Source organism: Cariama cristata, unplaced genomic scaffold (assembly GCF_000690535.1).
Source record: "Cariama cristata isolate BGI_N322 unplaced genomic scaffold, ASM69053v1 scaffold9434, whole genome shotgun sequence".
Taxonomy (NCBI): domain Eukaryota; kingdom Metazoa; phylum Chordata; class Aves; order Cariamiformes; family Cariamidae; genus Cariama; species Cariama cristata.
The window spans coordinates 66,647-94,576 of NW_009611249.1; the positions used below are offsets into that span (position 1 = coordinate 66,647).

Genomic DNA, 27,930 nt, shown 5'->3' on the forward strand with positions numbered 1-27,930 from the left:
GTTGTGAAAGGTTCCCTTACAAAATCAACATTGTGGTGCTGGGCAGTTGTGCAGCAAAACATGAAAAAGTGTTGCTGTTTTCTGAGCATGGAAGAGAAGTCACTGTGTTCCCAGAGATATTCGCACAGTGCTGCCCTATCTCCCTTCCAGATGCTGTGATCTCCATGTATTCCTGTGTTCAAAAGCACAGGGGGAAGGAGGAGGAGGAGGAGCCGCTCTCGTTGCTCCCAGCCAGTCTCAGCTCCAGCATTACCAGACCAGTGTAGGCAAGGGCTGTACCAACACAGGATGCCCGCGGGTCCTGGCAGGCTCTTGCTGCCTGTAAAAACTCTACACGAAAAAGACAATTAGCACTTTAAAGTCCTTTTTCCATCTCTACTAAATCCTCTGATCTTGAAAGAACATTTGGACAGGCTTTTAATGATTCTATCTGCTAATACTATTTAGCGTTTCTCCAATCAGTAGCATCCTGGTAAGGAGATGTTCACATTGTCATCAGAATTGGTTCCTTCTCAGTTTTCCTCTCTTCCTCTACTTTTGTCACATAGTTCTTCCTTCTTCTCTTTTTTCTTAATTTTTGGGACTGGTCAGGGTATTCTTTTTGAATGACAGAGTGTATCCTTTACCCCTGGCCTGTAGACTACTCCAGGGAAAACAGCTTTGCAAATGGTTTCAGACTCCGAGAATGCAGCATGCTCACTAGTTTCGTGCTTCTCTATTCACTATTGATCAAACTGCTTTCTCTGCAATAGGCGGGAATCATTTCTCACATGCTTAGCTCCTAGACCAAACTCATCGTTAGGTCAGTCTAATTAGTCTTTCTCTGGACGGTCTCCCAGAAGGAACGCCGAGGTTGAACTCACAATTTGCACGCTCTGTACCATAATGGCCATCCAAAGGAAGCACACCTCAGACCATTGACAGCAGCACTGAAATTCGGCTGTATCTGGAGGAACTGATGAATTTGTCATGCCTTTATCAGTTTCCATTACAGAACTCATGGGACATTTCTATGTCATTTCTACTGCAGGTAGTGCTCCTCTTCAACGGCTGTAAGAAATACCATTTAGTGCAAGAAAGTGTAATTTTCACATTCTTCAGCCATATAAATCACCACAGCAGCTAAGACTGACTTGTGTTATTCATGACAGCTCTTTCCTTAATAGCCTATATCTTGAGATACTTTGTGAAAGCCTAATAGCATTTTTTGCAAAAATTAATCTTCTCATGACTTAATTTGCCCCCCCTGCATGGCAGCGGACTGTGAGAGCAATTGTTTAAATTCACCAACTGTAGTTGTAACGGTTACTTAGTGTTTATCACTCGTTAAAGAATTCCGATTTAGTGGGAGACGCTTCAGAAAACAGCAGCGTGTATCTCTAAGTGATATTGGTGCCACCTGATAATCTTTCTGTATTTACCACAATATTCTGCAGCTTGGGTTTTGCCTCACTAAAATCTGAACATTTCATGAATACAAGCAAATTCAGTCATATATCGTTACTGTGAAGTAGGTAATTAGTATCCCCACTTCAGAAAAACAGAAAAAGTACTAAGGTCCAATATGATCATAAGGTATGACATCACTTTATGAACAGTGGAGTCTCACAACAACCCACGGAGGATGTATTTGTACATCATTGTCAGATCCAGTTACAGGATTTAATGTGCTCCAAGCAGAGACTGAAATAGTTTCAGGTCCTAGGTACAAAATATGAACCTAGCATGGGTGCTAACTATGCAGAGGACTCCTTTTAATGAAATAAAATTCAGCTTTATTGAAAACTTCACCTTGTCCCTATTATTGCTATTGTACAAGGGAACCTTTTGACAGAAGAGTATTTTTACTGGCAATGACGATCTATGTTAAAATTTTGTAAAAGCTGAACCATGATCATTAAGAAAGGAAACCTTGAGCTTTTCATGACAATGCTTTACAGGATTAGCCCCCAGACCTGACAATTTGTTTGCAGCTCTGAGAATTATATTTAGGGCTCTCATATACCTACGTATAATTTTTCATGAGAAATATGTATTCCATGAGAAATATCTCTCCTTGTTGCAAGTTGCACTGGAAATGCAGAAATCGCAGCTATCACGTCTGCATTATTCAGCACCAAAAGAATGCACAAATGCCAAGATGTTTTGGGGTTTTTTTTGAGTTAGAAACATATGAAATTAAAACACTAAGAAGCATCTACCAATATTATTTTCAGAACATGTGTAGAGTTTTGTGCTTTAAAATTTGACAGCTGACCCATCATTACTATGATCTATTTTCTCTAGTTACACTGATATGTTAAGTTGTATAATGTAGTCCGACGTGATTGACAGAGCCTGCAAGCAGTGGATATTTTGAATCTGGCACATCTCTCTGTGTTAAACAGTGTTGCACATAAACACTTTTTAGCATGAAAAGCTTTTTTCCTTGAAGGCAAGGAGGAGGGGATGAATGGCTTTTAATCCATAAACTCCCAGATCTTGCAACACACAGGCAGATAATGTCCTTAGATTTAAGGAATCTGTAAGTCCAGTACTGGGCAGAAAGTGCTTTAAAAAAAAAAGGAAAAAAAAAAAAGGAAAAAAAGAAGGCAGATGTGTAATAATTGGCAGCAGGAAAAATGCTTTTCAAGCACCTGTTATTTTCATGACACTCATTCCTGGTGGGTCATTCCATCATATGATTGACTACTTTTAAAACTAGTCTAAATATCCAGTAAGACTTTTCCTTCTGGGGCCTTCTTCAGGCTCTGCCTACTTACCTTTTTTATTTCTTTCTTAATACTGTGAATAAACCTTTCTTAGCCTTTTTAATTGGCATACCTCAGATATTTATAGTCTCCTACAATCCAGTTTTGCCACCTCTTGGCTGAGCTTATGAACCCATTCAGTTCCCTCTTTCCCTCTTGAACAGTCTCTCTGGCCTTTTCATTTCTTGCTTGCTTTGCCCGAGCCCAGCAGCATGCAATGCAGCCTGGAACCAAACATAGGACCTATTTTTCCCTACTCTTTTTGTTGTTGAAAAAACAGTAACCTTCATTTCCTTAATATAAACTGAAACTGCTTGTGTCTCCTGGTGTACAGCCTGATGCTAGTTCTACGTGTCTAGCATACCCTGGCGTTACAGATACTCCTATATGTTTCCTAAAGAGAGGCATTTCTTGCATATACACATACATCCAATGGCAGAGACAACCAATATTGAAAGTAGAGTTTAAAGTGTGGTCTAAGTGATAATCGTGGACAAACCCTGGGGAAACCAAAGGTATTGCACATACTAAACTGACAGCAGAACTTTGCTCATCTTCTTAAGAATTTGATTGTCCACCTCAGGAGCTACTTTACAGCATATGCTTTATAGCATTGTATTGTATAAGCCTACATCATTCTGGTCAAATTACGGTCAAATTGCAGAGTCAAGCAGATGCACAACTTTTCCTCAAACAGAAATTAACTTTCTCTAAATCTACACATTGTACAGTTTTTACAAATCTGGAGAAAGTGCTTAACAAGTAGACAGTAAAGAGAAGACCTGTGTTATGGTACCAATATATTTTACTTCCTCAATACATTCTAATTTAAGAATATTTAAGGTCAAAAGCCAAGCAATAAATGAAATGACCCAATTTAATAGTTCAATGTTTTACTCAATAGATTATTTTGAAAACAGCCTTACTAATCTCACCATTGTGAACCCCATTAAAATCCAGTTTATTGGAAATACAGTAAATTATACAACCAAACATTTAAGAGTCATTATTTCTCTTTTCCCCCATAATGGAGGAGCTCAGGAGTGACACTGGAGAAGCTGGAGGAGTTCAGTCAGAAATAGCACATGGGCAAGTAGTTCTGAACGATATGCATGTATGTATAAATGCGTGTACTCACACACATATGCACTAATACACACATATATATATACACATATATATGTAAACACATACCTAATAGCTGCTTCAGAGTACTTTATTGCTCTGCTTATACAAAGCCTTTCTTTGATCGCTAATTAAAAAGGTCCACAACTTTCATCTTTTCTATTTTGAAGTGCACAGTCTTCTGGCTGGATTTTTTTGTGGTAAGAATGAAAGATTTGTCTTCTTTCCTATCTGCAAGATTTGCAGCATGCCATGCATATGCTTAATAAGCAGAGTTTATGTGGGGCTTCATTACTAATTAATTATTTTAATTGCATGGCTTCTAACAGTGGGAAATGTGTGATGTTTGCATGCCAAACCTGTATATATTTGTTATGAAAGCAATATTAGCCTATATTCAGATAAAAAGTCAAGATGCATGAGTAAACTTATTTAAGATTAAAGTATGCAAGCTGCTGTTATCTTGCTATGGCATCAAATATAAATAGTATAATGCCATTCATCACTTCATTCTTGTAGAGGTTATGGTTTTTATGTAGCTTAGCTACTCTGTTTTCATGCTTACAGAGTTTTACATGCCTTTGAAATACCATTTCTTGCATATAAATATCCCCAAATAAACCACAGCAGTGGGATGGCATTCTTGTTCACCCTTGGTAAAGGGCTTTACTTGGTAAACTGCTATCTGTATTACTATCCTCCCCCCTCCCCCCCCCCAAAAAAAAAAGTATAAGCTGCCCTAATATGTGAGAATATGCAATTTCTTTGAACTAGGCTCAGCATTTTGGTACCAGCAAAGCTCTGAGAGATCTAAGAGGTCTTAGAGAACAAAGCTCTCTGTGCTCCTCCTGTACCTGTTAGCCAGTAGAGGGAGCAGGACATACTGTCTGTCTGTAGCATCTGCTGCACATTAGCAAAATCTACTTTTAGCTGATATTTCAATACAGCCACTACAGCCAGAACTGGAAGATGTTATTTCTCAAAGACTTTGTGATAAACACTGTTTGTTAGTCCAAATTCGTAACATCAATTTTTAGCTTTTGCACTCCGCAGTTTGATTAGCAGAATCTTCCACATGGAGATCAGGGATATTGGTCTTCCGCTGGTCATGCAAAGTGTGCTCAGGACTGTAAAAGCTATCGAAAAAACAAGCACCACGGTTTTAAGTAAAAAGAGTAATTTGATGACCCAGATCAGGGCTATTCCTAGTTAAAATCTGGTAGCACCTTGGATGCTTGGCTTTCACACAAGAAGAATAACATAATTTTCCATCCCAAAGTACTGGGTTTTACTGATTATGCCAGCGGTGCTGCTGATGGAACTATTGGAAAGGAGGCAGAGGAATTCCTGTCCTGCTAAAGGCTAATCACCCACAATGAATATTGCACCCTTGGTTGACAAAAATATGTGTTTGACCCAAGCATTGCACAAAATATTCATGTTCTCATCTTGATCCCTAAAATACCAGCAAAGGACTATTTCAGGCTCCTACATAAGGTTCCCATAATGCTGGTGGCATAAATGACATCAGTTTTTAAAGCATAAAAGGCACCTCATCTAGGCTCAGAAACGTCACTAGTAATTACAAACTTTGTTTTCAAGTATAATCAATTCTTTATTTATGGTGTGAAATGTTTTTTACCCTTTTGAACTTTTGCTATTCTAAGCCAAGCAATATTGTTGGCATGTTCCTTCAAAAATAATTGCTTCTGGACTGAGAAATTGAATGTCAAGTTCCAACTTGATATAAATTAAATGGGTTACATTAATAGTCTGGCCCGTGGTAGAAGTGAGTGTTTTAATTCTGGGTTTGACTTCAGGACATGACCTCTTGATCACACAGGTCAGCACAGATGGGAAATATTGAAGAGGTACCCTAGGTTGACGTGAGGAAGAAAGTGTCTTGTAGTGATGCATCACAAACTGTCTGATCCATTAAACAGAAGCAATGTCAGACTCCACAGAGAATAAAGCTTAGTTGTCATAGGTCATTATGCTCTTCAAAAAAGAAAAAAAGAGTTGGAAAGAAAATCACAATGATGGAAATCCTCAGAGCTGTCATGTACACATAATCTTCTAAACCTTCTTGAGTTAACGCTGCCAAGCCTATATACAGGGGGAATAAAGTAAAGAATCCAAATATTCCTGACTTTTACAGTACAAGTATGTCTCAGATTTCCCACCAGTACCTGTTATAAAGGATTATTTAACAACATACAGTATTTTACATTTAAAAGCAGGATATCTAAACAGCTGAGCTTCACACTTATGTGATCAGGTCTTAAGAAGAATTGCATGCATGAAAGCACGATCAGGCAATGTATAGTTCTTCAAGGGGAAGGAACAGGTGAATCGGGGAGAAGTTTAAATGTGTTTTTTTTTCTTTGAAATGCTATCTCCTGCCTTTAAAATTTATTTTCATTTCAACATCTGAGAAACCCCAGCTCTCTTAGCCACTCCTCATGACAGATTTTCCAATGCCTTAATCATCTTCATGGCGCTTCACTGGACCTGCTCCATTACATCTACTTCTTTCTCGTACCTGAGGAGCCCAGACCTGGACTTGATGTGGTCTCAGCAGTGTTGAGTAGAGGTGAAGAGTCACCTCCCTTGACCTGCTGGCAACGCGCTTCCTAATACAGCCCAGGAGGCTGTTGGCCCTCTTTGCTGCAATGGCACGCTGCTGGCTCATGTCCAACTTGTTCACCCACATGGCAAAGCTGCTTTCCAGTCAGCTGGCCCCCAGCATGGACTGGTGGATGGGGTTATTTATGCTCAAGTGCAGGGCTTTGCAAATCTCTTTGCAGAACTTCATGAGGTTCCTGAAGATTGCCTATTTCTCCAGCCTGTTGAGGTCCCTCTGAATGGCAGCACAGCTCTCTGGTGTATAAAGAACTCTTCCCAATTTTATATACACATATGTACGCATATATACAATTCCAATTTTAATTGTTAATAAATTAAAATATCACTTTAATGCTTTTGTTGGATTCGACTCAGGAGTTTTACAGTTTGCTGGCAATTAATTATTACTGATGAGTCCCAGGTCTAAGGTCTTCTCAAGGACATAAAGAGTATGTTTGGACACTGAGTAATAAAAATAAGCTGGTAAAGTGAGGACCAAAATTAATTTTATGTGATATACTACATAAAAGCTCTTGCATGGATTGTTCCCTGTGGCATCTAGCTCTTAATTATTGGATGTTTGCTAATAGGAGGAACAAGTGATAAAGCCTAGTATTTTTATGTCTGCTCATTTGCACTGTTTCAAATAAACTCTGAGGTGGCTATGGTGGGGCACAACCTGCTTCTGTTTCCGTACATGGACTGATTTTTTTCAGGTACAAGGAGAATTTCAAAGAAGTTAAGCTAGCCTTTTACTGATTACCTGGGTGCTGATCCCTTTTAAAAAAATACTCAAATTAACTTAGAAAATGACTTCTGCTGATTGTGTGGGGAGAACTGGATTAAAGAAAGCATGCTTTTTCCCTGGCTGACAACGACCTTTGCACTTTCAATAAATGGTCTCAGAGAGAGGAAAAAAAGCCTAGTATAGACAGCTAATTTATGCTGATAATTAACTGCTAGAAATAGAGTTGATGGATCTGATTCAGATTGCTCTCCCACTGCTGTAATTCTTCGAGTCTGGTTGTGTCAACAACACGACACTATTACAAAGAATCATAATGATCAATACAATTACTGCTGTAGTCTTGTCCTATGGGCACTATATTTTCTTAACAAAAATGGTTCAGAATCTGTTACTAGGCCTGTTTGTGGGGCCAGAACATCATGGTAAATCACTACCTATAGTAACAAATAAAGAAAACTATTTAAATGCTGTACTTCGAACATGTCTGCACAGCTACAGAAGTTAACTGTAGCACTTAAAGACATACAAAAAATAGATTTAATCTAGCTAAATCACATACCCATAGTATGACCCAGAAAATCTCCCAATAAGACAGCCAGCAGACCATGGCAAGCACACACAATCTCAGCTGAAGTCCATGCTGTCCCATTGCCATTGGGATTGTTATGTGACCTAGCAAAAGTGAAGCTAGTTTGTATCTCACGCTTTCCAGCTTCAAGATACATTAAGCATATGAAACCTTGGATAAACAAAGCCATTGTTTAGATAAGTTTTCACACTGCAAAAGAACAAACATTGCAGGGAATGAGAGAAATGAACACCACTGCTGACATGAGAAGAGATGTGATCTCCTCCGTTTCCATTGATACCAAACTGGACTGAAAGATCGCGGTCCAAAGTCTAAGGTTTTTTGTATCTACATCTACTCTATAGCAGGTAACAGCTATTTACACAAGAAAGAAAATATACATCAGGTAGGGTAATGGCCTTACAAAAAAATTGTAGAAGTGGATGGGTCAGGGTAAAAGACTTGTTTTTCTGTATTTAAAGTGATAATAAATTATGTAGGAATATATACTGTAGGAATAGAGAAGTGTAATTATACACAGTGTAAATACAGGTTATATTAACACTATTTATACAGCTATGCTATGCACAGCTCAGAATACACACAGCATAAACATGTTATGTATGTTCGCACATTCATATTTTATATTTTTCTATCCTCAGGTCTCCAGTCTCAGTTAAGCTCTATAGGCCCTATTAAAACTATGATTTTCCAGCCTACTGACTTTTTCCGTTTGTTTCAATATGGACTGACAATGAAGTTATGCAAATACAGTCACTTTTGTATGTTGTGGAGATTCACACTGGTTTTAACAAAATGAGAAAATCTTGCAAATGACTGAAATTTTTCAAAGCACCGTTTCCAGGGCAGAAGCCGTTTCGCACTAGACAGCACAGCGGCTGCGCTTGCCTGCCTCAGTTAAAACAAACAGGAAGGAGCCAACAAGAGACAAGGTAGAAAATCCCTTTTAGGGGAGACTAGACACAGCATACATTTCTCAATGGATGTGTTCATCAGCAGCAAGCACTCTTTTAAAGCCCTTAAGTGTTTGCAGGACTGAAAATTAATTTGTTTTCCAATTCCAAAGTGAATCATATGCTCCAAACAGATTTTCAAGTCAATGAAACATGACCTTGTATGATCTAATTAAACAACTCAAAGGTATTGGTTGTTTTAAGATCCCTCTGGATATACTTCAGTTCAAATGCACACACATCATCTGTATGTACAAGCTCATAAATCTACAAAAAATGCAAATCAGATCATTAATGCTTTGAATTTGACAGCCTAACCACAGTTTTCTAAAAGGTAAAACATGAAAAATTCCTAAATTATATATACTCTTTTTACAACTTAAAGAATGCACAAAAAAACATACTGGAAGCAGAACACCAAATATCTTTCTTTGGCTTCCAAATATCTGGTCCATAATCAGTATAAACTAATCAAATTCTCTGAAACCCACTATTCCAATTTCTTCTCTGGATGATGTCCTGACCCTTTGAGTGGAGCACTGGACCAGATAACCTTTGAAGCTCCCTTTCAATCTAAATTTTCTATGATTCTATCTTAAGCCTCTACATTTTGTGAATTGAATTCTCTGCTCCAGTGTACATGACTATTAAATTATAAAGAAATCTATGACTGTTTTTCTCTAAATTTTTTTTCAGTTTTTGACTTTGGCATTGCTCCTGTAGTCTCTTTTTTCCACTCTTGATTTTAGCTCAGACCTCTGTGTAGATCTTATCTCTGATCTGCAGTCTTTCTAAGCATCCCTCACATTTCCTATATAGATTAATGGTCATACACACTCGCTCCCCTTACTATCCCATAAATGCCTGTACATCTAACAAGAATGCTGTCTCAAATGCCAACACAAGTTATCTTTGGGGGTACCACTGATTCCTGTATTTCCATTTCCTTTTTCTCATTAACACTTTCCTCTACTTTTTCATCTGTTTAGTCTCCAAAATCTTACCTGCTATTTTTCTCTTCTTTCTTAATGGTATCCTTCATAAGTCACCTTTCTCCACTTTAATCTGTAACACCCTGTAATTGTGCTTTCCCTCCTCTCATCGACCCTTCCTAGCTCATATCAACGACACGGCCATAGCTACAGACAGGTTCGTGCAGCCAGAAAACCCACTCAAGGAGGATGCTGCCTGGGAAAATTGGGCTGCCAACGTTTGATTTTCTTTCTTACCTCCATCAGTCAAATGCAACAGCAGCTGCCTCTTTTACCTATATATAAAGCTGACTCTAGAAGCAGGGAAATGGAAGGAAAATGAGTGCCACACAGGGACATATTTCTTCAAGTTTTTCTTTACTCCAGATTCAGACCCTAATCCCACAATTGGATCCACATGGCTGGCTGTGTTAATCGAAATATGGGACGAAGGTGTAGGCTACAAGCAACAGTTTTGCCATGCCGCCCTTCTAAGGCACGGCCCCTTGCCATTCAGCAGCTGGATGTCTCTGACCTCTGGCTGTGCCGCTCACACCGCGGACGTTGCCTGAGGAGCGCTTGGGCTCTGCAGGGCAGGCTCGTGGAAAGGGCTGGCTGGTCTACCCGGAAGCTGAAGCCAATGCTTAACTCAGTCAGCTGTTTTCAATATTTATAAAATAAAATAAACACACCAGATCTCACTAAACAACTAATCACCTACAGCACATACATGATTTCTTTTCTTTTCTTTTTTTTTTTTTTTTAATGAAAACTATTTTAGGTGTGACAAAACATGTGAAAGAAGTGGAAAAACATTTCCAAGTACTTCTGCTCGCAGAAAATGTTTAATGATTGAAGAGATTAAGGGATTGAGGGTTTTTACTACTTTAAAAAAATCCATTTTTACTGAAAATTCAAACTAGTCTATGAAGCTTCAGGCCAGCAACATTTAAAAAGATTGAGTTACAGCATGCCATTCTGAATGTGGCACGTTATGAATTCCATATCCCTCAGCTAGAGTGACATATTTAATGATTAAGCCAAGTCACTCAACTCTATTTCTATTTTAATTTTTTTTCCTAGCCAGTATTAACTTTATGTGTACATTTCAAATGGCAACAGGAAAACTAGCAGAATAGTGAGTTTGTCTGCAATAAAGGAGTAACTAGCAAGGTCTTACGACTTTACAAAATTAGAGCTCTCTGTGAAAGCAAATGTGCAAATTAGCCCAATGTTAGCAAATGCTTATTATCCTACTATTTTAAAGTATCCAGTTTTCCATATGCTCCAGCTCTGCCCTGTATTCTGTTCTTCATTTTACATGAGCTTGTCCCGCTAAGACAGCATCAAAAATTGCCATACTAGATCAGATCACTGGTCACGTTAAGTTCAATATCCAGTATAAACCAGTTCTTTACTGAAGAAAAATAGAGGAAAAAAAATCCATTTAAATACCCCTCACTTGCTGTACACTGATGTACATAGGAGTAGAACCTCCTTCCTGACCTCCATGACAACTAATTTATGCCCAGAAGCATGAGTTTTAATTACAATGACACAGAGATGGTCAATTTATTTCCTTGCGCTTACTCACTCATGAATGTGCGTTTCCTCCTTCCAGCACAGAGTAATTATCTCTTTGCAATTATCAGCACAGATGTGGCAAAGTTAGAATTTTCATGATTGTCTGCTACGACCTGGAGCCCTGAAGAATATATGCTCTGCCAGACCTTTCTGCTGGCCTGACCATTAATGAGTCCCTTGAAAAAAAGTTATTTCTGCCCTGAAGAAGGATTTTTGTAACAGACATTTCCAAAACTGTAAAATATAGGTGGAGGAAGCGTTATTGCACATTCTTTGTCTTCATCTTCCATAAAGCATATTCCAAAGGGTACGCTACAATTTAAGTTTCTCCAAGGTTTACTCCTACTTGCGTTTTATACTTACATGTGTGTAGGTGCATATATATGCATGTATAGTTTGACACACCTACAGCTCACTTGCTGGGAATTTTTTTATGCAAGGAAGTCATAGAAACATGGAAAAAAATAGAATTGGAAGGGACAGATATGCAGCTATCATTTGGGCTATCTATGTGTCTAAGATAGGATCAACTGACTCGTGTCACACTGCACTTTTTTCTCTAACCTATTTTTAAGGATCCAAAACAGTCCTTATGGCTCCCGGCGAGTATTTTATGCCAGGGCTTTGTTGTCTTATTATCAAGAGAAATATTTTCCTAAAGTGTGACTTGGCTTTTCCTTGATGCAGGTCAAACCCGTGACTTCTTCGCTTGTTTACTATGGTCTCAGGGAACAGTGTGGTCTCTTTTTTTGTACTGAAAGACTGTTACTGTGTCCCTTTTCCTCTGCTTGTCTTTTGACTGAACAGCCCTACTTTTTTAGTCACTCCTCACAAGCCGTATTTTCTAGTCCTGTGATTATTCTCGTTGCTGTCCTCTGAATTCTTCCTTGTTGATCCAAATCTTCCTTGCCGTGCAGAACTAAAAGGAGACTCAGTATTCCCAGTAAGGCATGACCAAGGCTTTGTAAACTGGAACACTTGTTTGCCTGATTGCTGGTTATTCTGGCCTGAGATTATAGAGACTGAATGAGTCCTTCCAGAATTGAATCCAATATTTTTCAGACCGTTTCTTCAATTTCTTATGTTCACTTACAAAGGTAATTTTATCTCTAACATGCAAAAGTTGCACTTAACCCTATTTTATCAGACAACTTAATAAGCAAACTTTCTGTACCATCATCCATACTTTTTATGAAAACACCGACCAGAGCAAACCCAGGACAATCCCAAACCATAATCAACAGAGCCTCCCAGCTTCGCAGGGAGCCTCTGACAATTACTTCCCAGGCAGCATTACCCAAGTTCTATATCCACTTTGTGGTGGTTTCACGTAGATTTTTCTTCTTGGTTTGTATATGAAAATGTTACTAAAGACAATATCAAACCGTTGCTGTAATTAGAGTAACTACTACCTTCTCTAACCCACTTGTTCTTGACAGGTTTGTTCAAAACACCCACTAGCAGATCTGACATGGCTTCAGGCAGTTTGCTAAATATCCTGGTATGAAGTTTCTCTGTCTCAGAGTGTCAGCGACTCCGTGTTTTCACAGAACTGTAATAGTGTATGCCTATCCCAACTTGTTGACAGCGTGTGTGTTCATAATATTACCTTAGAACATTTATCAGGGCCATATTGCAAAAGGACTGACAATTACCGAGAACCTCCAACTTTTTCTTGTTACTTTCAAAATAAAAACGCGTCTTAAACTTCAAGCTGTAGCATGAGACATTTGATAAGCACTGCTAATAAAGTACATGCATACTAACTTATCAACATGAACTTTATTTTATTTAAAGGTTCCTTGCTTACCTTTCAAAGAGTGGATGACATTCTTACCCCATGGTATTTGAATTTATTATAGGAAAAATCATGCATTCAATGCCTGTATCAGAGGCTGGAAGGAGAAGCAGTTTTCTGAGCATTACCTCAAAAGCAATTGTGAACTGTAGATTAAGTGAATCCAAAATTGTACCCTGTGTACGAGCCTTTTGGTGAACCTAGAAACAAATTTGGTATAAGGTCAGGAATTTCCTAATTAATGAACAAACGAGTCGAGGGAGAAGAAGGAATTGAAAAACACGTTTGCTGAAAATCAACATTTTCCTGAGGACAGGCTAAGAGAGACTTCAGGAGCCATTGTTGAAGTTTTACAATAGGAAACTGCAGAAATAAAGATCTGAATCCACAGTTTGCCATATGCCGGTTGGATTGTACAAATACCAACCCAGGGAAAGACTCTCTTGCTTTGTAATTATTTCACTAATTACACAAAGATATATTGCTCTAGCAATATTTTAAGCAATTCATCATGTAAATAAGGTATAATGAAAAGAAAAAAAATAAAGTCTGCTGCTTAAATTATCACAGAAATAAGTAGCTCAATCTCCTGAACTCTGTTTTCTTCTCATTAAACTAGGTCCAAATCAAAATGTCTTGTTCAAGAGCTGAAGAAAGAAAATGTTTTAGTAAATTAATTTTTTCCTGTCTTTAGCACACTCAAAAATCTACAGATATAAACTTCCAGGAAGTAGTATAATGAGAGCCAATGGAACAAAAATACTTCATAAAATAAAGAAACCAGATAAAATTTTAGAACTTTTCTATCTGCTTATTGAGATGTACGGTTTCTCTGAATGACAGTGACCGTGAAAGAGCTGATCTGGCTTAACAAACCTCTTGAAAATGAAAGGAAATATCGTCTTAAAAAACAATGCCTTGTAAAACAACAAAAAGTGACAAATCAATTTTGACTGGATCCTAAAAATATGCCCTTCTGTGAAACGTAATCAAAGTTTAGTGTGAGCACACTTGGACAGAACACGCTGAAAAGGACTTTAAGTAGAATACATATCTATTGCGTAAGCAGTTTAATGAGCCTTACTTTAAGCCTTGTTGATCTGGCTTGGGCAAAAATTACCATCAGACTACATCAGCAGGTACAGAAGTGGAGCAAGCTAATCCTGGAAAGGAAGCCTTTATACTAAGAACTGTTTTGAATTTTACAGAAACTTACTTTGTGGACTGCTTAAGTGCTAAATGATCTTTTTCCTTGGGAAAAAGATGGTTGCAACTAGGATACAGGTTTACATCATTTTACTGACAATGTTTACAGGTAAATACTTTCTTTTTTGTGGAATTATATGTGCGCTTAGACTGTATTGACCGTGTAGTATCTACCCAGACTGCTTGCTTGTACTTGCTTCATATCTATATAGTGTCAAGGAACTGGAAAGGCAGAAGGCTGTAAACAGATTTCTAACCACAGTTGTGTATCAAAAGTGTATCTTGGATAATACTTTCATCATTGTTTAATCAAAAAGAAAATTAGTGGTGTTCAGCAGAATTATGCTTGACTAACTGCTTTTGTCATCCTGCTTCTGCAGGAAACTTTTGCTGCTAAATTTGAAACAGTTTAATTAAGAGGTTAACAGTTAGAAAAGAGCTACCCTGTAGTAATAATGTGTAAGTGAAAAAAGGAGACTGATGAGAGTGGCGTTATCAAACTGGGTCAATAGAGCTGTTTCATCTCTGTTTTGAATAAAACTTCACAGGAGGAAAAAGTATTCATTACCTATAAAAATATGATTAAAATATTCACATTATCTGAAATTTTAGGTAGGTGTGTAAAATATTTAGAAGAGAAAATGCTGAATGATTTTACTTTATTTTTTTAATTTAAAAACACAAATATGTTTAGCTGAGCTAATGCATGTAACCACTGAAAAGAAAATAATAATTCCCCTTGCACTTGCTTTTGGTATGTCTTACATCTTTTGAGAATACTTTTTTTTTCCATGCTAAACTTCTCCAACCTGAGCTATCCGAACTGCTTATACAGTTCTATAAATATTGACTAATCCTTTTATCTAGAGTGCTTTTATCTTTGCTTGTACAGCAATTGGCAGATAACAAGCAATATCAACACCACTTGTAAGAACACCTGATTTATTTATTCTTGATATGAAAAAATGGCTTATTATTTGTCTTTTGCTGTGACCTATATTTATGCTTGTGCTAATCTTATTATAAAACAGTAGGCATATAGATGTAAGTGTATACATGTGTATATGTGTATAGACACACAATCCTGCAAATTAATTATTTTGTCATATATTCTTAACAGCATTACTTAAAAAATAAGCACTATATTTAGACACTGAAATGCTTATGAAATTACAAATATTTAAGTGGCTCTATGATAGTCACTTTGCATTTAATAACTGATGTTTTTAATTTTCTATAGGCAAGGAACACACTAACAATAACATGTATACCTCCTCATAAAACTCATTTTATTTCTCTGTTAGACATTGATGCTTTGGTTATCAAATGTGTTATCTAAATTTAAAGGTAGAAACATATATGATTTCCAAATAAGTTTAGCATTCTCATGAAATAATTTCATTAATTCTGCATCTAATTTGATGAAGTAGGGAACGACAGACACTAAACATTATTGTAAAGTTGGGTTCAATTTATCCATCTGCTTCATCCTTTCCAGAGACAAGTCACTATTGTAGGATGTGACTCAGACCACAAGCTACAAGGCAGAGCTGATGCCTGGCAGGTGCTGTGGGATAATAAACTAATACACACAGAGTCATCACGCATTACTGAAAATGCAGCAACTGAGTATCTAGCCAGTCACTATGCTGATTTTTTCTGTGAAGGGTTTTATACGGGCTTCCAGTCTATAAATCCTTAAGCACGCTCTGACCGCTCTGAAGCCCTATGGCAAGGCTAAGTACATCCCTGATCCTACAGCTTCTAGGCTGCACTAGTTTTTGTCTCTGACACAAAAACCCAAAGAGACCTGCATTTCTACAGCTGTCACATTAAGACTGTGTTGTGTACAAGACTTGTGGACACATTGTTCTTGATGTCAAAGCAGGGAAGGGAGCAAGATCAGGCAGGAGATGCACTAAAACATTGACCAAAACAGGAAACAGCTCACAGTAACTTCACTTTTCGTACACTAGAATAGCAAAAGCAGGACAAGTCTCAGAAAAATTGCCACAAACTGGGCAAAGCAGACATTGTTCTGGCCCCCAATCAGTAACGGTTTGGGAAGCGCACTTCATTTTGAGAAAGTCAGTCCCAGTGAGTCATATTTCTGCCAGATGCCACTACACATTAAGGCATACATAGATATCTCACATTGAAATAAATATGAGCCTGGCTAGAAAACAGAGAGAGGCTGCTGCTGTAAAACCCCACTGCCAGACCAGGGAGATAGCACTAGCTGTGTTTGATAATCTGAAGCTTCAAGTGGAAACTATATGCTATAATTGAAGACTGATGAGTGAGGAGGATCACTGCAGAGAGCACCTTTTATATACATGCTCTGACCACTTCACTCTGGCTGATCTTTCAAACAAATCTCAGCCAGTTCTCAGTTCCCTTCTGGCTCTCCTGTAACTTCCCACTCTCCGAGATGGGTCTAGTTACAACTGTGATTGATTGAATAAAGCGGACAGGCAAGGAATTAGCCTGAGAAACTACATTTATCTACTGCTATTTGAAGCAATTCATTGTGGCTGAATGCTGCTCGGTAATTTTCTGTGAAAAGTGGCTGTGTTTGGCTGTAAAAATAAAGCTTGACATGAATTTGTATGTATAGCTAGGTGTGGTGCCTGGTACCTAGCTGCAACTCTGTGTCTCAGCATACCTCTTTATCTAATTTACAGGCACAAGTTTTGCTGTGGGGACAGGCATAATTATGTCTATTAACTACTTTGTGCTGACGATAGTAATTTGAAAACTAACTGCAAAGCATTTCTCATTTTTCTCTTGAATACCTATGAAGGGAAATGGAAATATTAGGAGTTGCACTTCGCATGAGTTTTCAAAAAAGCATTTGGATGTTTTGACTGCTTCCAAGGGAGATGAGAAACAGATTTTTCCCCGATCCATTGCATACATACCGGTCACTTGATTGCTCAAGGGAGAAGTTACTATAATTACCATTTATAGATGAACAACAGGGTAGGGTGATAAAGAGATTAGTTTTACAAGAGGAACAGATTTGTTTTTCTTTGTAAAGTCTCATCCAGTAGACATACTTAAGTCACATCTATCAAATTACAATGAAGTTGAGTTGAGGGGCTCTCCTTTTACCCAATGTGCCAGAAGCCAAGGATTATATAGAAGAAGAGGCAATATGAGTCTGTATTGCCCATCTTCTATGGAAGTGCTCTCATCACCAAGCTCTGAGACATTTGAGAAAATATTCCTTTCATCTTTTCTTGCTTCATAGTTTGTATGTAGGAGGGGTAAAGAAAGTTCCATTGTAGATACGCGGTACCAGGAATATTCTGCTGGGACATACAGGTTCGAACCCCTCCAACAGCTTCTCTCAGATCCCAAGTGAACTCTCCTCACAGTATGAGACCATGGCCAACAGACCAGAAGTCACTGCTGCCTTGGTTTTGGAAGAATTGAGATCCGTTGTTCGTTTGTGAATAACTGCAGTATGCACCTAAGCCTGAAATGTGGCAACTGCCCACTCACTGTGGACGAGGTGCATCTCACTGCGTCTTGCCCAGACTGCTGCTAGGACGTAGGTTGAAGCTCTTCTTTGGATTTCCAGTTATCACGCTGTGCATCTCCCTGCTTACTCTGTGAATTTCCTTCTTCCGCTAGCCAGCTCACTGTACATACATTTTGCAGGGATGCTCACCTGCTTGTCAGTCTGTCCCACTCTATGATATAGTACTTATAAGTCCTGTGTCTCTCACTTGAAGATTCTTGCTCCAAGAGGTTCCATATGGAACCAGGAATACCAGTCAGTAATTCTATGGTTTGGATGAATGTGAAAGAGAAGGAAAGACCAGCAGACTATACTCCAGTTCATTAACATACTGTATTTTGAATATGAATTAAGCAACAATTCTTGCTTTTAATATGTGATAAATAATTCAGTTCCTCTTAAAGCATTCTAGGTTTCTGCCACAGAATAGGTGGGAAACAACTACTCGATTGTGTATTTTGTGGAGGTGATGTTTATCTCAATTTCATCACAGTTTCCATATCAAAACTGTGAATTTGTTTGGTTCTTTTCTCCAAAATGTGATTATCACTAAGGCGTTTGTATAACACTTTGCACAAGAAAACCATGGCATGTGAATGGTATTTTAATATTTAATATATTTTAGATTGTGAGTCAATCATCCATTTATCAAGACATTCCCCTCTAATTAAAGATAATTTAATAAAACACAGGTTACTAAATATGTCATTTTGCGCTCCAGTTATCCAATCCAGAATGTCTAATTCTTTGTTTATTCTTCAGGTACTCACTGTGATGAAGACATCAATGAATGTTACACGAACCCTTGCCAAAATGGTGGAATCTGTGAGAATTTTCCTGGGAATTACACTTGCCATTGCCCACCTGCAGACAAAGGAGGGATTTATTATGGTGGCTGGAACTGTACAGAAGTTCTCCATGGCTGTACTGATCAGCAATGCCAAAACAATGGAATATGTATCCCACATTTAAAAAATGGCCAACATGGCTTCAGCTGCATATGTTCACCTGGGTATACTGGAATACACTGTGAAACCATAACCACATTTTCTTTTCAAGGAAACAGCTTCCTTTTGTTGAAGAACCCCCTGACCCCTAAAAAAGAATTTTTCTATAGTATAAACCTGAGGTTTCAAACTGTGCAACATACAGCTTTTCTGTTTTATCGAGGGGAGAAAAATACATTTGCGAAGCTGGAGTTACTGAACGGCTACTTACACTTATCCGTGCAAGTCAATAACCAGCCACAGGCTCTTTTACATATTGCACACAATGTCAGCGATGGAGAATGGCATTCAGTGGAAGTAACCTTGGCAAGAACTGTTACTCTTAATTTGCTTGACAGCTCTTGTGTAGAATCGTGTCTCAATAAAACGACTGCTATGATAGATAACAATCACATGATGCTTGCATTTCAGAGCACGTTTTTGGGCGGCTTACCGGTGGGGAACATTAGCGGCAACTCTCTACTTAACATCTATAACATACATTCTGCACCTTCATTTGTAGGCTGTCTTCAGGACATTGAAATAGACTTGAATGTTATTACTCCAGAGAACGTATCGCCTGAATCATCTTTAAATGTCAGGACAGGATGTACTAAAAAGGACTGGTGTGAAACCCACCCTTGTCAGAACAGGGGACGCTGTACCAATCTGTGGCTGAGCTACCACTGCGATTGCTACCGGCCGTACACAGGGCCAAGCTGCGCAACGGGTAAGGGAATGCTGCTGGCATTCACGATCACAAACAATCCTGTTTACCTGCTGATGAAACGGCATGACCCTTAGAATCTCTGGAGCTTAATGTCAACTGCTAAGAGAGTGCAACAGGTTAGTAGTAGCACGCCTTCGTTATTTTCTAGTTACTTTCCCAAGAAGGCTGCTTTTAAGCCTGACAAAAAAAAGTCAGGCTAAAGCGGTGGATTCCACTCATCCAGTTTTAAAACCTTCTTAGTGCTGTTAGCACACCATAAACTCTGGAAAACTGTAGTTCACTGGAGGTTATGCACCCCAAGTAAAATTTAGAAAGCAACCAAGTCACTTGGAGTTTAAGTCTTACTTTCAAAGCATTCTTTGAAAATTTTATCCTCAAGCTCTCTAGGCTTTTATAAAGAAACTTATATAAGGCAATGAAAGGCAAGCAAAAGTACTGCAAATTAAAAAAAGACAGATTCCAATTTTAAAAAATGAATGAGATTATACTGTTAGCTTAATCTGATTAGCCCAAGGAGAAGGCAGAGCTTCAGAGACTGGAAACAGGGCCCATTCATCTCTCAGCTGGTCCCAAGGCCGCTCTGGACAATCGCTAACGAAGGCGGCCGTTACCAGAGAGCTGCTTGGTGACCAGAGGGAAACGTGTCCGTGTCTCAGCGAACAAAAAGAGCACATCTCAGCAACAGCCTCTTTGGCAGTGATGAGCACGAACACAAAAGCTGCAGACGCCCGTAGCACTTTCCCTGCTACAAATGATCTTTCCAAGTGCAGGCTGAGGCAAAGGGGAAGGACGACAGGAGGTCCCTGCCCAGCTCCCTGCTGTACCGCATCTGGTGTGTCAAACCCTCTGGAGCTGGAAATACAACAGCCCTCAGGAACATTTTGGGGTGAACTCTGCAATCGTTCCTCAGCAAAAGTTGTAGGGATTTCAAACAAACAGTGTTGTTTAAGAAAATTGTTCAGGATTGAGCCTTCCATGCAGCGCCCTTGCTCATGCTTCCCTCTCTGTCCAATTACTTACTAACCATCCACACATGGTCAATCACAGCAATGTTTAGGGAGGAAGAAATACATACATATATACACGTATACATACATGCATATATTTATGTATATTTATTTGCCAAGTGGACTGGAAAAAATGAAGTGCAATAGCAGAGCCATAGTCAAATTGGAACAGACAGATCCTAAACTGGTGTAAACTGGCGTGGCTGCACTGCCGCCAGTGAAGCTACATTGATTTACATCAGCTGAACGACTGGCCCCAGGGGCTTATTGAATGCATTGCTGCAGAAAGCTGTACCTTGAAATACATTTTAAAATGTTTAAATACTGTTGCATTTTGTATGCTATACTTAATAGTTATCAATACTTTTCAATAGTTTTTCTTTTTGGTTTTATTGCAAAATGACAAAGTCTGAGAGGTAATTGTAACAGACTTCTTTGAAGTCTAGCTGTAATTTATCCAAAGATTTGGAAAGCAACTTTGGAGTATAGGACAACATCTGGTAAATATGTTTGCCTCCTTATATGCAGCAAAATTAAAACCAGTCAGGGCCAGGAGAGGCTTATACTGGCATTAGAACTGTTGAGAATGATTAGAAAGTATGCTTTTTTTTTTTCCCCCCGCTGACCACAATATTCTTTGCAAATCATGGCGCTATGCCATTTTGATACATAGGTTCTAGATATATGCCATATTTAAAAGACTGTGGCAGGTTTCTTAAAAGGGAGGGTGGGGGAGACTCATGGTAAAGGATAACATAAGAAATGCTAGTGTCTTTTTGAAGAAAAGTTGCTGCCAAGTATTTAATTGACAAGAGGCAATATTTTCTCTACATATACAAAATAACAAACAGATGTTGACTCATTTTGATCAACATCCAGATGTTGCGACCCAGGAGGTTAATATTGACCAAGGTGATGGTAGCCATCTCATCAAACAGAAGATCAGATTGATGAGAGAGAGATATATATGCATATTTATAAATAGAGAGAAATGTAACAAAGTAATTGTAAACATGAAATACCTTTTTGAAGGTTAATGCTTCCTTCTAATACTGCAAATGTGTAGTCCTCATTCCAGCAGAAATTTTCTTTTTACCCTCATGAAAAAATGCCTCAGTCTCTAGTGCCGCCTTAGAGTGAAGATATAACTTAAAGAGATTTAATGCCTCAAAACACCCATTTCAAAAAATATTTATTTCTACATACCAGAGTTTTAACAAGCAGATGTAGATATATAGGTAATCTTATTCACAGAATTAATATATTTCAAATTTAATTTATTTATGAAATTGTCTGTTTAGGAACAAGTAAGGGATTTGTTACTGTTGCTAAATAATATTACTGTCCCATATAGTAGTATAGTGTGGTTATTAAGGATCTGTCTGGGCTTCACAGTCAGTCCCCTATTTTCATTAGGGTTTTTAATTAGTCATAAAAAAAAAGCACTGCTGCAGGCAGAAACTTGGCCTATGAGGTCTTACTCTAGGATTTTTACTGCACAAAAGAGGACTGACTCTTAAGCTGTGTAGGCATTTAAAACAAGCTTGGTTTATTCTTTCTATGAATTTGATATATTAAAAATAGGTCTTGAAAGTGTTTAGGCAGGAAGTCTATAATATTGAGGACAAGATCACGAAACTTAAAGTGTAAAAATAGAAACACTTTGTTGTGCTTTAACGAGATGATTCATCAGAATAAAGTACGGTTTGGGCTACATATTTTGTATCCTTACAAGTCTGAAAATCATTACTGAAAATAAAGAGTAAGGGAGAGACAGATGGTTTTGGTTTAATCGTTTTAATTGATAAGCCCCCAAAAAAGAAAGAGACTTACTCGATCCAGGATCATTTTTCCCCTGTGAGACCATAGCGTTATGGGCACTCATAGACTGCGCAGGATTCACAACTGGATACAACTTGATGTATTTGAGCACGTGTTGAACCCCAGCAACAGAAAGGCTGTCGGAGAACTGGGGAGCCCATGCAGCACCAAATAGGTGCCCTATTTGGAGGGTTTACACAAGAGGGGTTTGCTGAGCAGCTTTCGGCCATTTCTACAATTGCAATCAGTGCAAAAAATATCACAAAGTTCCAGAATTACATTAGTTTCCATGGTTATCAGAGGATCAAAGCAGCTAGGTTGTTTTCAAAATTATCTTTCTGAGGACCAGTCCAGGAAACGGAGACAATTGGTCCTTGTTTAACCATTTGAAAACACAGCTTTACACAGAGCATGATAAAGGGGAAAAATACACCCAATAATATAACATCTGCTCTTGTACAGGGGCTTAATGCTACAGCCATGGAACCCAACAGGAATTTTGAAATAGAAACTATTTACAGCTGGATCAGGTCTTTATTCATCCATAAATACCAGCACATCTTACTACCATACGTAAATATTGCCAAAAGTAGCTATTTGATCATTGCATTAGTTCCCTTGTCATTTAGCGCTAACTATTTTATCTTTCTTCCTTCTTCTCTCTCTCTCTCTTTTTTTTAATCCTTTCCTATATCTCTAATCTTAAGAGTATATTCCAGGTCGGTTTGGATCTGACGACTCCTCAGGCTATGCTGCTTTTTCTATTGATGCCACTCGCAATGAAAATTTGAACATATCAATGTTTGTCCGAACACGCAAACCTTCTGGCTTGTTACTGGCTTTGAGAAACAGCACTTACCTCTATGTAAGAGTCTACTTGGAAGGTGGGAAACTCATGATGTTAGCTCTAAATTCCATGAAGCTATTAGGGAAACATTCCATGGACGATGGAAACTTTTACTTAATGACATTAAAAATAGAACCAAATAAGATCGAATTGTTCCAGTCCTCTCAATACCTAGGCTTTATTTCTACTCCAGTACTAACCATCCAAAGTAAGGATATTCTTTACATTGGAGGCCTACCAGATAACGAAGAAACTGACAGAAATGGCAGGTATTTCAAAGGTTGCATCCAAGATGTAAGAGTGAATAACCAGCCGCTGGAATTCTTCCCCATCACCAATCCACTGAACTATCTTATCAACCGAACTCTGATCAACATCACCCGAGGCTGCACTGGTGACAACCTTTGCAAGGTAAGAATGACATTTTTCAGAGCATTTTCACATGTTTATAATGGGAAATTTACTTTAATTTTTTGAACATTCCTATACGTTATTTGATGATAATGACATCTTAGGAAAATATGTAAAAATGCTAGAAAGAGCAGATTTTGTTGAGTTACTCTACATATAATGAATATCAGCAGCAAAATATATTTGCATAGGGAAGAATTAAAATATTTTAACGTTTAAATACTGTTTTTCACCAACTGTTGAACATGCTTTGCTGTCATAGTACTGGTCTTTACCACTTTCCATTAAAAACAAACAGAATTCTCCTTTTTGCCAAACAGTCCCTCATCCTTACAGTCAGGAGTCCACCAGCTTTTATTCATATGTAGGCTGTCTCTTTTCTTTCCCCATAGTCCAGCCCTTGCCACAACGGTGGCGTGTGCTATTCAATCTGGGATGATTTCACTTGCACGTGCCCCCCTAACACGGCAGGAAAGGCATGCGAGGAAGTGAAGTGGTGTGAGCTTGGGCCCTGTCCTCATGAAGCACAATGCCAGCTGGTGCACCAAGGATTTGAATGTAGGTACATTTCAGTTATTTCTATCATCTTTGGAGGTTAGAAACAATAGAAATTTTCATCAGCATTTCCTTAAAGCTGAATATTCACTGCCTTTAAAGTTCATTCAAATGTTACTTCTGTATCAAAATAATAACTTTGTCAATGGTAACGTTAACAGGAAGAATCTGCCCTATCAAACCCAGAAATTTTTAACCAGATCTCCTGACACAGACTCCAATGTTTACAGCACCTTTGCTTTTGACTTATTAACACAACTTGTTGAGGTTATACAATAGATTGGTACATTGCCAAAGCGTGAGCGTACCCCTCATACTTTCACTGCAAAAAAGATAAGAGGATATCCAGTGTTGGGTTAACCTTAGGATGTTCTCCATCCTCCTGCAAAGACAAGCTACATGACATATATTGCATCCTTTGGTTTTCTTAAATGTTAAATATCTTTGAAGAAATTCACCTTAATACCAGCAGTACTGTGATTCAGCTGGTATCTTCATAAGAACCACCTGCATGCCAAACAGTCTATTTGAAAACCAATGACCATTAGGTGTCTTAAGAACATTAGCCACCCTGCATATCTGTTTCCTTTTCCACTTCCCTTCTCCTTCCTACCCTGGAGTGGAATTTAAAAAGCAAGTAAGGATTTTGAAGCAGTATTTTATTTTTTTGCTATCAAAGAAAGCCTTAACGATGCTGTGAAGGAAGATAAATACACACAGAGTCTGATGGAAGCTGTTAGAATGGCTGACTCTTAGGAATGAGAAGGTTGGTCAACAAAAGATTTCTATCGTAGACAATTTGCTGACAGACAAATATGATGCTATTTTTGTTGAGATTGTTAGAATCAGCAATACAGCACTTGTTAAAATTTATAGCTGAAATTAAAATAATTGCACCTTCTCTAATAGACGTCTTTAACAATAACATCAAAATATGTTCATAAACGTTCTCATAAACTTTACTGTTGCTTATTATGGTAGAATATAAACACACAGAGACAGAGAAGTGAAAAGTATCTGAACTGTTTCCTTTTGCTAAGCTCAAGGTCATTTACACTGTTAGATCACCTTTAGATTTCTGTGCTCTTTTATGTGGCAATAGTAGGGAGTTTTCCTCATAGATATCGAAAAACTCCTGCACTACACAGCTGTATTTTTAACTAGTTGTTTTCTTAGCTACAGTACAGACTTCTTGTTCAACACAGGGTAATGAAAAAAAGGAGTTTTATCAGCCAGCAAGTTCTCTGCCAGCCTGGTGTCTTACGCTCTGGATACCATTTTAAGCTAAGGCAGAAAAAGAGCTGTTTTCCAGGGGCTGCGGGTATAGTTCTGCCTAGATGGCTATGATTAGCAAGCCTGTTAGGAAAACAAGCACTCCAAAAAAAGGAGAAAAAGCCAATACAGGAGGCTGATGTGGGTAACGTGAAGTAACAGCAAAACTGTATGCCCAGTGTCACAACTGAGTAAAAGCACATCCAGACAGCTTGCTTAATAAGAGTTCTACAGCAGTATTTTAGCTTTATGAGCTTAAAAAATTCAGCTTTGTAAGACACTTAAAAACTCAAAAATAATTTTGAAAAGCTCTTTCATTTTTTCAGTATGGTTTCCTCTGAGGAAACTTTTCCTGTGAGAAAGACACCACATTTGATGCACCAGGCAATGTAGTTACACCTCTGCTGCCTTAGTATCAGGATATACAGTCAATAATTTCTTACTGGGACTCCCAGGGGTTCGTTTCATCAAGATTTGGTGAGCTCAGAAATAGTTCAGGAGCCCAGTTTATCTCAGACAGAAAACATTCCTTCCTGTCCCTCCTCCCTGTCTATAATCCTCATAAATCTCAGAACATGCAAATTCACAGCCCAGCGAGTTAGTGCATTTTAGTAGAAACCATGCTAGTGAAAGATGTCAAATACCTTTGTGAAGCTGTCCACAAAACTGCCACGATGTTGCCCATCAGTTTTCAGTCAGAGCAGTGCAAACCGAGCGCCCCGCTGCCCTCCCCGACCCACCAGCACAGGTTCGGTGCCATCAGCTGGGCTGCGGCCATGCGTACACAGCAGGAAAAGCTGGCTTTAAACATAGCAGGCACGGCTCTTCTTACACTGGTTTTGAAGGGGAGGTTTGCCAACTGACTTCAATTAAATTAATCCTTTCTGCATCACTGACAGTAAATTGGGATCAATCAAATACTTTCTAAAACCTCTTTAGTGCTTTACCTAAGAGAAGAAGAGCTGAGAACAAAGGTTCACCCCGTCCAGATCTGTCATGGGGAATAACCACCTGCCCATACTTAGGGAACGAACATAAAATGACAAATAGATATCTTCCTTTGAAATACTCTCTCAGCCTCAGGTTTGAGTTGTACACAATTATGATCACGTTCTTCTCTTTGTCTAAAGAGGAAAAAGAGAGACAACGCTAATGTAGAATTGTATCTTTAGAACGATAACTTGAGATGATGCAAAGCAGCACACTTTTGCTGTCAATATAGCTGGTGGTGGCAGCACCCTGTAATTTCTATAGCCATAAGGGGCAAGCAAGGATAACTGAAACACCGGTGGAATTTGATTGTTTTTCAGCAAACCCAAATGGACTTACATGACAGGGAGCATGGGGCACTGAAGAGGTATTGTTCCACATATATTGGTTTAAAGTTGGCCTGGTTTCTCAATTATTATCTTTGCACAGGTCTTGCAAACGCAGTGTTTAGTGGCCGGAGCAGTGCGATATTTTACAGAAGCAACGGGAAAATCAGCAGAGACCTCACCAGTATCGCATTTGGCTTTCGAACTAGGGACACTGATGTGATACTGCTGTATGCGGAGAAGGAGCCAGAGTTTGTCACCATCAGTATTCACAACTCCAAATTACTCTTTCACCTGCAAAGTGGCAACAGCTTTTATAAGCTGACAGTTGCTAGTTCACTGCCTGTTAGTGATGGGAAATGGCATCAAGTGATGATCTCTATGGTAGAGCCCCTGTCCCAGTTCTCTAGATGGCACATTGATATTGATAACAAGAAAGACACTACAACTAGCACAACTGCTGCAGGAAGCCTCAACTTTTTAAGAGAAGAGACAGACATCTATGTGGCTGACAAGGCTTTTGACAGTCTGGATGGCCTGCGAGGATGTATGAGCACCATAGAAATCAGTGGCATTTATCTCTCATACTTTGAAAATGCTGACATCTCTACTGAAAAACCTCAAGAGGAGCAATTTCTCAAAATATCCGCAAACCCTGCTCTTACTGGCTGTTTGCAGGTAGATATCTGCAGCTCAGATCCCTGTATGCATGAGGGGATATGTGAAGACTTCTATACTTCCTACCGTTGCACATGTCTCAAAGGATGGACTGGCACCCATTGCGAGGTCAACATCGATGAATGCTCTTCAAACCCCTGCATTCATGGAAACTGCACTGATGGGATCACCTCTTATGAGTGTAGTTGTGAACCTGGTTACACAGGGGTCAACTGTGAAGAGGACATAGACAACTGCCGTGGCCACCAGTGTGCAAATGGGGCCACTTGTGTTGATGGGATTAATGGATATTCTTGCCTATGTGCTCGTAACTTCACCGGAAAATTCTGCAGGTACTATAAACATGGTAGATGTGTATGATTTTGTCAGGTCTCTTCTGAAGGGTTAGTACATCACTTATGTCTCTGTTTTAAACACAAATGTTATGCATCT

The 27,930-nt window shown here is 38.7% G+C and overlaps 1 protein-coding gene across 1 annotated transcript in view; it reads left to right on the forward strand.

Annotated features, from left to right (window-relative positions):
* Positions 1 to 27,930, forward strand: part of LOC104160108 (protein crumbs homolog 1-like) — a 75,681-nt gene that overhangs the window by 17,802 nt on the left and 29,949 nt on the right. Inside the window, 4 exon segments of the mRNA XM_009698166.1 lie at positions 18,638 to 19,591; positions 23,127 to 23,677; positions 24,070 to 24,235; positions 26,924 to 27,830. Coding sequence (XP_009696468.1) covers positions 18,638 to 19,591; positions 23,127 to 23,677; positions 24,070 to 24,235; positions 26,924 to 27,830 — 2,578 coding nt within the window.